We start from the raw sequence: 9,841 nt of genomic DNA on the forward strand, positions 1-9,841 counted from the left end.
AATATGTGGAAGAAGTTTTTGATCTGTGGTATCTTCCAGGGTTAACTTTTCCCATTGATTTGGGCTGGGAGGAAAAGCTATAGAAAAGGGGCTATTCACAGTCAAGAACTGCACTGTTCCTGCAACTTTAAAGAAAGAGAATGGCTCCCCAAACTCTTTATTTGCAAACCAACACAGTTTCCTGAATCAGGCTAGAAAGTTGTTAAACATGAATGCTGCTTTCTACACACAGCTTGGGGATAAAGGGTTTTATTCATAGTACTTACACAGTATTTTACAATGTTTCTTTTTCTGAGAAGAATCAGGCAATAAATATAGTAGGCAGATTGGGAAAAATTTCTCCTTAAGACAGTTGTGCAGCTGAGGTCAAACCCACAAGATTCTGTACTGATTACAATGGCCTATTCAGCACAGCTGTCAGTGGAGAGCAGTTCATGTGCAGGCCCTTATTCACCCTCTCAGTCCGAAAGAAGCTTTGATTCCAATTTCAGGTCCACCCTTGCTTTGCCAATAAGGGACTCATTCTTGTAGCTTCTTCACTTTCTGTTGGTGTTGTATCTGACACACCCTTCTTGTTGTCACTCCATGCTAATGTCCTACTTCTGATACCACCCAGATTTCTTAGGGATGATAGGTGGTGGTTGAAGAGTCAGAGAATCAAGGTTTTCCTCTGGCTGGAACATATTTACTGCACATGAACATACTAATTCTGCCAAGAACTTTACATGCCAGATAAATATAGCCATGCTCAACTAAAGAATAGCCATATTGATTAATACTCAGAGCCCAACATCTCTTCTGCTTTCAAAACATCCACTCCTGATTCACCTTCCTTCTTCTCTGAGCCCAGATAGGGTTATACATAAGCCTCTGTGCTGGGTCTGTTGTATATCCTGGCCAAGGGAAAATGATAGACTCTGCAAGCTAGGACCTAGATAAGGTCCTACTTTGAAGGAGGCTATCTCCACTTTGCATGGCTATGGGAGGATGCAAGGAATTCAGTCATAAACTGGTAGTGCGATCATTGGTATTTTAAGGTGTAGTGTGATATAATCTGTCTCTCCAGCTTCATGAAATAGGGCAAACTGCCCTAACAACTTGCCTCCTCTCCTCAGTAGTCCTGCTTATTTCAATATTTAATTTACATTGAAATCAATGAAAACTAGGTGCTTCAGTATACCTTCTCTAACAGTGAAAGATAGAGATGTTTTCTGCCCAGTAGGGCCCAAATTCAGTCTGCTGAGGGAATTTTCTTCTTTTTTGTTTTTCTTATGCCTGCTGATATTTTATTCCCCAATGTTTTGTGGGACTCGGTGCTGAGTCCTGTCAGGAGAAAGATGAGCTTGAAGAGAACTCCCTACCCAAGTCTTTTGAGGAAAAGGAGAAGATAATTTGGGAGGAACATACAGTTTGGATGAATCTATGTGTGGCTGGGAAAGTCCCAGGCTTGAGAAGAGATATTGCTGCAGTAAAGTTCTCTGACCAATACCGTCTGTAGGTGGAAGAGGCATTTTTTCATAATCCTCTGCTGTGGAACAGGTGATAAGGATAGGTTCTGTCAGGCTTCCTGCAAGACATCAACAGGGAACAGCTTGGTGGTAGAAAAGTATGCCAAGTTTGCCATGACACATAGGTTATCAGCCTATAGCAAGGAAAGTCGCAGAGTCTATCCTTATGCAAGGTTAATACCCTCTCCCCAGTGTCAGCATCCAGATTTCAGCTTGCCTTCCCTTTTAACCTGAAGGATGCTCAGATTTCCCATGGCAGAAAAGATAGGCAACAGGGACTGGACTGGCTGTTGAACCGAGCAGGGAAGCACAGAAGAGTATTAAAACGTAGCAGCCAGCAATGTAAGAAGACCCTAAGGAGCATCTCCCTGGTTGCTCCAGATGTAGTTAGAAATGATACCTGATTTTTAACTAGAAACTATCTTTTGTGATAGTAAAGAGCCAGATTTAAATGTTACATATGTGAAAAGCATTTTGTACTGAAACTGCTGGGCTTTGGAAGGCTCTGTGTTTCTTATTAAAGCACAGTCAGTTCTGCTAGAAACTACTACTGCAAAGAGCACCTGTAAGCCTGAGCTACTCTGTGCAACTGAATCCATTCACAGGAAGACAGCTTCTTAAGATAACCCATTCTAATGCAAGCCTGAGCACCAAGTGATGCTCAGTTCCTCACTGCTCTCATCTGTTTTTTTCTTACCTGTAACTTCAAACCGCAACCTTCTCAGCATAGCTGATTTCTCCTTTGCCTGGATTCCAGTTAGGGGGAGCTTTCCCTTCAAAAAAGAAAAGAAAAACAATGCTTTTATATTTTCCTCAGACTTCTCCTTTTTGTCCTTAATATTCAGACTTTTTTTTGTCTCCCACAGTTGCTCACTAGATCCAGCTCCTCTCAGCTCTTTGTTTCTTTGACCGTTTTCTCTATCCCCTCTGTTACTTAACTCGTAAGTGATTGCAGTTCTCTCCTTAACTACAGAGAGGAAAAGCAGATCTTCTGGAAACAGGATCAGCAGTCTTTCCTCAGAATCCTGTGGAACAGAGGCAGATAGTACATCTTAGGGACACCAAACACGTTCAATGAATTCCACTTGGCAAATCTGCCTCAGCCAAAGGCAGAATATGAAGTCAAATGACTGTGGCAATATACCAAATCTCAGAACTGTCTGCAGTGCTCAGTTGCTCCTGTGTCAGACACAGATACTATCCTTTTAATTTCTTATTCAGGCTGGATATTCATTGCTTAGAAAGCTGATGGGATATCTATCACCAAGTATGTTTTTTAGAATAGGTCAGACACATATCTTCAAGGAAATGTTTAGGAAATGATCTTTCTGTGAGATAAGAAAGGGATGGGCTAGATGCGCTAGATGACCGCATGAGATCCCTTCCAGCCCCATATCCTCTGAGTTTGAGTGCAGTTGTTTGAAAACATCGTCAGAAGTGATTCCTTTTGTCTCTTCAATACTTTGGGACTTTGGCAGAATTAGCCTGATGCTACCTTTTCTCTAGCCTACCAAAGGCATAATGATACACATAAGCAACAGTCATTGCAGTTGCAAAATTTTTTAGAGCTACACACTACAGCCAGCCATTTTGAAACAAGAGTTCCATGTGAGCCTAAGCTTCCACTGACTGCATTCTTAAAGCCATCCATGTGTCTGAGAGTGATATATATTGTACGTTACCCCCACACGGCCACTGGCCCCTTGCACCATAGTCAAGTACTGTATCCTTGCCAGATGCTGAATAGGTTTTCCTTCCCACTTCAGAATGGTGTTACAGAACAGATGTCTCATCAGCTCCCTTTTCTTCCACTGCTCATCGCATGGCACTTTTTTGGAGACAGACCAAAAGGAGATAAAACTGGAGGTGTGATGTTTTTGATGGGTTATGCGGTGGTAAAAGAAAGGTACTTATGCTATATGCCTGGAAATTTGGAAACCCTTGATGAAGTTCCTAGTTTGCTACACATTTCCTGCCTACCTGGGCCAAGTCACATATGCTGTGTTTTCATGATCAGTGGCTGAGACAATTGAACAGCTTTAGCTATTAAAAGAGAAAGCTCTCATTTTCCCTCTCCCTCTCTCATGAGGTTGCTTGGGACATGGGTTTGATTTGAATTAGAATTTCATCTTAATTCAAAGCCCTTTGGGCTTGGCATTCAGGTCCCTTTCTTGGACTTGAGTGGGGATATTTGTGGTAAAATATGAAGATGTGATTTCTTTTTCCTCTGGAGTAGCCCTGTACAGCTAACAGGAGATTGGGATTCAATGTGGCTAATGGCATGCATGGCTGTGCTGAATCCTTGAAGGATTTCTGCACCCTATATTGAACCCTTAGAGCAGAATCACCTGAGCTAACTACTTTAGAATTAACTTTGATCCACTAGTTACAATCATATATGTGAGCCGCAGGGGAAGTCTGGAATCAGCAGCTCTTTCGGCTGGGTGGTCTGTGTCGTGGGTTTTTTCCCATACTTAATTCAAGCTTGCTGTTGGACAAAATTAAGGTGCAGTGCTCTCCTAGAGTCCAGGCCATGCAAGACATCAAGGATAGTTGTGTGGATGTTTGAAAGAGGGGGAACCTTAACAGAACTGTTAGTGAATAGGACTAGGGAGAGGAAGAAAGGCAAGCTGGCTTTCCAGCTGACTCTTACACTTTAGGAATGTGCGCATAGAACAACATGGGCAGAATGTGGGCAAAAACTTTGGGAGCATGCATTGCACAGCTGTGTTCCTGAATTCCCTAAAGCACAAATATGTAGGTGTTTTCAATGTCAGCGTAATCCTGCCATCTTGTGACACTCTAGGGATGTTGCAGTATGTTTTATAAGAATTTGTGTGGCAGTCCAGCATGTATTGAGGAGCAAGTGTTTTTTTGTAACTAAGCAGAAACTTGACTTTTTTGACAGTGTAATTTCCTTAGGCTCCTTAAGTTAACAGCCCATGAGCGAAAATGATCAGGAATTTTTCTAAAATCTCTCGTGTGCACAGAGCAGCAGTTGCAAATTTTCAGTGATAAAACATTGTGTGTAGCAAACTTACTTGCCATAACCTAGAATGAAGCTACAGCATCCTCAAGTAACGCTAGCGTTCAGTTCTAGCCTGATTGGCAGCTTTGAAACTGGATAGGTTTTTCAAGGATTGCTACAATGTTTCCTGCTCTCATCCCATTTTCTTTACATCTGTTCTACATTGACTCACCAGAAAAGAGATGATGTTGTTGTGACTGACAGGGCAGTTAGCATTTGCCGTCTCAATTTGGTGCTGAAGGTGTTGAACCCACATGTCAAAGTCAGATGAAGTCTGGCAGCAGACAAGCCTGGATTCTATCATGGACCCTGTGCAAGGAAACATACAACCCCTGGGTCTGAGGAAGGGCATCTGTGATATCAAATGCCTTTGAGCTCCACGAATAGACAGAGACTGGTGTTGAAAAGTGCTTTGTAGGAACTAGATGGAATCGCATCTGCCTTGCAGCCTCTCTCTTGAATTCCTGTCCCATGTCCAAAAACAGGCCAGAGGAGCACATTCATGTTCAGGACAATAAGGCCATAGTCTGTATCCTGCATCTCATATAAATTGACGATATCTTTTCTCTTCTGTGTCCTCCTGCCGCTCCACCACTCTTAGCTGACGGAGGACCTTAGATTTTATCTGGTCCAGTGTTGTACAGCTCAAGCACACTCTTCCTGACATTACTCTACTGAAGGCAGGTCTTCTAGATATCTCTCTCCTTGGAACACCATGTCTGCCCCCCTCACACACCTGCAAATACCTGTTCTTACGACCTCCTTTTGGCACCTCCCAGTTGATACTGTGTTCACTTACTCAGCTTACTGGGACAGAGTTGCAGTCCTTCTCCCTGGGTGAATCAATTCAATAATAAGAAGCCAGCTAAAATTAAAGATCCTAGAAGCAGTCATATAAGTTGGATCTGGCACTTCCTCTGCAATCCCTGGGACAGAGCTTCTTCCCTTTTTGAAACAGGCTGAAAAATGGAGAATTGTGCCAAAGCCTTACTGAAATCAGTGAAGTCTCCCTCCCTTGGTTGATAAGGTCTGCACATGTTTGCTCCCTCTTGAACCCTCCTCTTGGTAGGGTGCTGAGGGTAACTACTCTTTTTACCCTCTACATGCTAGAGCTATGAGCAAAGAGATATTTAGGAAGTCTTGGTTGTGAGCATGAATACAATAGATAAAAAAAAAAATCCTTATGCTTTATCTCATAAACAAATATCTTCTTTGTGTGATCCACTGAGAGAATCAGCAAGTGGAAGGAGAACAGCACAATGTAGCATTCACACATCTTCTGTTGAAATAAGGTCAATTATATCTTTCTTCCAAAACATTTCAGATATTAAAAATAAAAGGAAATTAAATTTCTCTAGAGCTCCTCACCTTCCCCTGCTCTCTTCTGATGCAGTATTTAGTACATCTTTATGTGCACACAATGCTGATAGGCTGCTGGTTTAATGGTTCATTGGTAAATAGGAGCTATGCAGTGTTGAACTGCTGGACTGTCTCACAGTAGGTCACAGTTTGACTGAAGCTTTTTATCAGTACCTAGGAATTCTATACCATTTTTCCTAAAATGGTCTCAAAGTGCTTTTTGAACACTGACAAATCAAACTACAGCATTCTTGTGAGATAAAGAAATTTTACTCATATGCATATACAGGCACATAAACAGAGATGTGCAGGTAAACAGATATGAATCCATGGCAAAGCTGGAATAGATCTCAGTCCCCTCTTCTGAATTCTAGATATTCTTTCAAGACCAGTAATAATGGTAATTACAATGCATTGCTTTTATCATTCACTCCCAATACCCATGGAGAGGGCTTGAATGTTACAAAAAAAAGATTCACAACCATGATGACCAGTCCTTATCTCTTTGCGGAAAAGAGTAAAAAATACTTCTGACAAAAGGATGATTACCCCCCCTCCCTCAAGGAATGAATGAAAAAGTGCTTGTTGCTCAGAGAAGTGATTATGAAATCTATTAAGCTTGAACTGACAGTGGTGAAAAAAGCTGAATGTATAGGCATTAATTCTTGAAAACAAAGGTCAGGACAAATTATGGCCTTAGTCAAGCACTGGGATCTGACCGTAGTTCTGATAATATGTGAAGTCCAAATTTCCCCCAGCGTTCTTTTGTCCCACTAGTCATAAAAGTTAAAACTTTTTTCCAGAGATGGAAAAATCTCTTGCATATGACCCAGTGGTTGTAATATGAGGATGATTACCTCCATGTGATAACTTCTCAGAAAAACTAGGGAAGACCAAACAATTTCCCCAAGACAGTGGATGTTTATTCCTTCCCAGCCACTGATAAGCTGCGTGATCAACAAGTTCGCTAGTTCTCCCGTGTTCTTCCCCACAGTGCTTTTGTCTGGAAGGGAAAAAACATAACCCAAACCACAGCATATATTTCTTCTTATAGACTTATCAGGAATATCCTGTAAAATAGCAGAGTTGGAGATGGGAAAATGGGAACTAGAGCTAAATGATGATAGCTTATAACACTGTGGATAAAAGAGAGAGGGGGTAACTTTATAGTCCAGACAGTGGGAGATTTGGCCATTAGCCATCTGTCTAAATTTGCATAATTGACAGCTCTTTTCTCTGAACATCTTCTCTTGACAATGGGGATAAAATATGGTCCCAGGATAAATTACAGAACTGACTTGCAATGACAAATGTGCTTGTGGGTTGAACCCTCTGACCCTTCCATGAAGACCTTCCTTTTCACTTAATGACAGGTTCTATGAGAAAAGCAGCATGTATACTTGGAAAAAAGCTGAAAAAACATATCTATGCCTTAAAACAGAGAGAACTGTTTGTTATCTGCTTTTAAAAGAGAGTGCTTGTTATAGCATCTGGCACTTCATTGCAATGGGATGCTGCATCGGAATAATGCCATGGTGGGTGAGATAAATAGGTCTGCAATTTTCACCTTGACTCTGCTTATGAATCTTAGCTTGCATGACCCTGCTCATACTCACATCTTCTGTCTCTGATAGGGCCACAGGATCTTTAGGATAGAGGGATCCCTCACTCTGGCCTTCTGAGATAGACCACTTTCTGAAACAGAAGAGAATATGGGAAGGCACAGAAAAGCACTTATGTGTGTTGTTACAAAAACAAGAAATTCATGCTCAGGCAGGAGACTGATTTCTGGAATTCTGGTATAAAGTTTGGGTATTTTAGAACATCCTATTCTAAGACTGGAATATTGGAACATCTGAGTGGACTCTAGAAAAAAAATGCAGCAGATGCAGAATCAGAAAGCAGGTATTGTCAAGGAATAACACACTTGAACTCTTGGAGAACATACCAGCAAAGTACTACTCATATTAAGCACAGACTAAGACCTAAATTCAACAGAGCGTTTAGACGCATAATTTTCTACTGATGTCTTACAGGAAAGTGTGTAGGAATGATGTAGGCCACTCTCACTGTCTGCCTTAATAGACAAGGAGAGAATAAAATAATTTATTAGAACATAGAGAAATTATGGAAGGAAGCGTAAAATGTTGCTCAACATCTGGCCCAAAGAAAAGACTGCTGAGGTGGCATGGTAATGGTCTTTATGTAAGAGGAGAGGAATTGTTCTTTGTGTCTGGTAGATAAGATAAAGAGAATGGTCTTATTTACGTTATAGGTTAGCTATTAGAAAGGGACAATGGTTTGTCTGGGGACATTGCAGAACCTTCACCATTGGAGGCTTTCAAGGACAGGTTAGACAAGCATCTGTCAAGCAAGATTTAGGAAGAGCTGAGGCTGCCCTAGACATGAAAGCAATGTGAAAGACCTCCTGAGCTTCCTTCTAGGCCTTTGCATGCCTCTGGCATGTGACAATCTGATACAAAACATGTTTCTGATAAAACATGAGCAGTGCTTGCCACAGCCTCAGGAGTTTGTTGTGATTGCCCATCCAAAAGAAAGAGAAAGACAGTAATATCTGTGGAAGGAAGGAATGTTTCCACCCTCAGTTTCTCAAAAGCTGGTCCTCTGTCTTAAAAGACTGTGTCACCTAGAGAGACACATTGAGGAGGAGACAGCAGGCTTTAGTGCAGGCTCTGTAAGCAAGGGAAATAAGAATGACTTGTTCTGCTGTCTTGCCTGAGAGATTTCAGGTAGCCAGCAGTCATATCATTTGAAGGTAACAAGGTTCATACTACTGAGCAGGGAATGGGTAAATTTACTGCTACCTGCCAACAGCAGTGTTGCTATCTTAGTTAACAACTACAACACCAAATGAAAATACAAAGCATGCAGACCCTAATCGTGAACGAATCGAGGCTGTAGATGTATTGGAAGTATCTAACACTTGGCATTATTGTAAATTTTGGCTAGAAAAAGGGAAGAAGAACAAGTTTTTCCTTTAAAGGAGTCATATTTGGAAAACCAATATAGCTGTTGAGTTTCAGTCACAAGCACCATTCTGTTTAAGTAGAGGTGGTTGGCCATTTTCATATGCACCCAAAACTGCTGCCTACCTGCTCCTGCCTGTCTTCAGTAGCTCCACCTCATCCTGGCCTGTTCCTGCAGACCCAGCCTGCCTGGCACTCAGACTGCAGCATCCCATGCTTGATCACTGGCTCCCTTGTCCGCAGGTACTTGCTTCAATCCACAGAACTAGTGCTGCGGTCACAGGATCACATGAATGTGCTTGAACAACAGTCAGAGAAAGTACAGGAGAGGAAGGAAACACACATGTACCCTTCTACTTTCTGCTCATTTAATTTCTTCATGGGTTAGAAGCAGCAGCATTTGAAATGTGAAAGCATTTCCTGTTGGTTTTAAACCTCCCTCCCTCCCCCTCTCCCAGGTCCCACAAACGTCATTGTTTCCTGCTAAGATGATGGCCTGATCCAGTAAGTTTGTGCTACTGCTTGGCTGTCACCTCAGCCAAATGAAAAATGAAAGAGAGCCTTCATGTAGTAAAGTGAAATGTGCAAGGCATAGAGCATCTAACAAGTGAGGGACTTGGATGTACAATGAGGAATGGTGGGGTGAACTAGGTGATTTCCCCTGTTAAGCCTCGGGTTTAGTTTTTGCAGCTTCTCTTCCTGTCTTTGTGTCTAAGGACTTTCCCTGTAAAAAGTTTGGCCAATTTCTAGGTTGCACCTGTCAGATCAAGGTTGTTCTTAAAGGGATGGGTTTCAACATAATAACAGATACCTAATGTTCTGTAACTTCCCTATAATTTCTGTCTGGCTTGTTAAAATATTGTTTTCCTCAGAAGAACTAAGTACTGACAGAGATAGTAACTAATTTTCCAGTTGAGTTGGATACTTGTTTGTTTATATCAGGTGAAAATGATCAGGAC

General features: G+C 41.7%; 1 protein-coding gene across 4 annotated transcripts; it reads right to left on the minus strand.

The window, feature by feature from the left end:
• Positions 1-239: 239 nt before the first annotated feature.
• On the minus strand, positions 240-9,475 carry LOC135330731 (uncharacterized). Of its 4 annotated transcripts, XM_064525499.1 has the most exons (4): positions 9,009-9,469; positions 7,512-7,590; positions 2,206-2,533; positions 240-1,567 (listed from the first exon to the last, which is right to left on the minus strand). In XM_064525499.1, the coding sequence occupies exons 1-4, from the start codon at positions 9,095-9,097 to the stop codon at positions 1,287-1,289; spliced, it is 777 nt and encodes a 258-aa protein (XP_064381569.1). In that variant the 5' UTR covers positions 9,098-9,469; the 3' UTR covers positions 240-1,286. The 4 variants fall into 4 exon arrangements, 2 of the variants coding, with proteins under 2 accessions (XP_064381569.1, XP_064381568.1); XR_010392833.1 differs by lacking the exon at positions 7,512-7,590 and having other exon boundaries at positions 9,009-9,475; XR_010392832.1 differs by lacking the exons at positions 7,512-7,590; positions 9,009-9,469 and adding an exon at positions 3,191-4,687.
• Positions 9,476-9,841: the final 366 nt, after the last annotated feature.

This window comes from Dromaius novaehollandiae, chromosome 24, assembly GCF_036370855.1.
Source record: "Dromaius novaehollandiae isolate bDroNov1 chromosome 24, bDroNov1.hap1, whole genome shotgun sequence".
NCBI classification, from domain to species: domain Eukaryota; kingdom Metazoa; phylum Chordata; class Aves; order Casuariiformes; family Dromaiidae; genus Dromaius; species Dromaius novaehollandiae.

Bases quoted from the DNA above. Each gene is read 5' to 3' on its own strand.
- LOC135330731 (XM_064525498.1), bottom strand. From the start codon at position 4,888: ATGCCCTTCCTCAGACCCAGGGGTTGTATGTTTCCTTGCACAGGGTCC. The intron at 2,534-4,708 runs GTGAGTCAATGT...TCTGTTCCACAG, and splicing joins ACAACATCATCTCTTTTCTG to GATTCTGAGGAAAGACTGCT. The intron at 1,568-2,205 runs GTAAGAAAAAAA...GATGTCTTGCAG, and splicing joins GTTGCGGTTTGAAGTTACAG to GAAGCCTGACAGAACCTATC.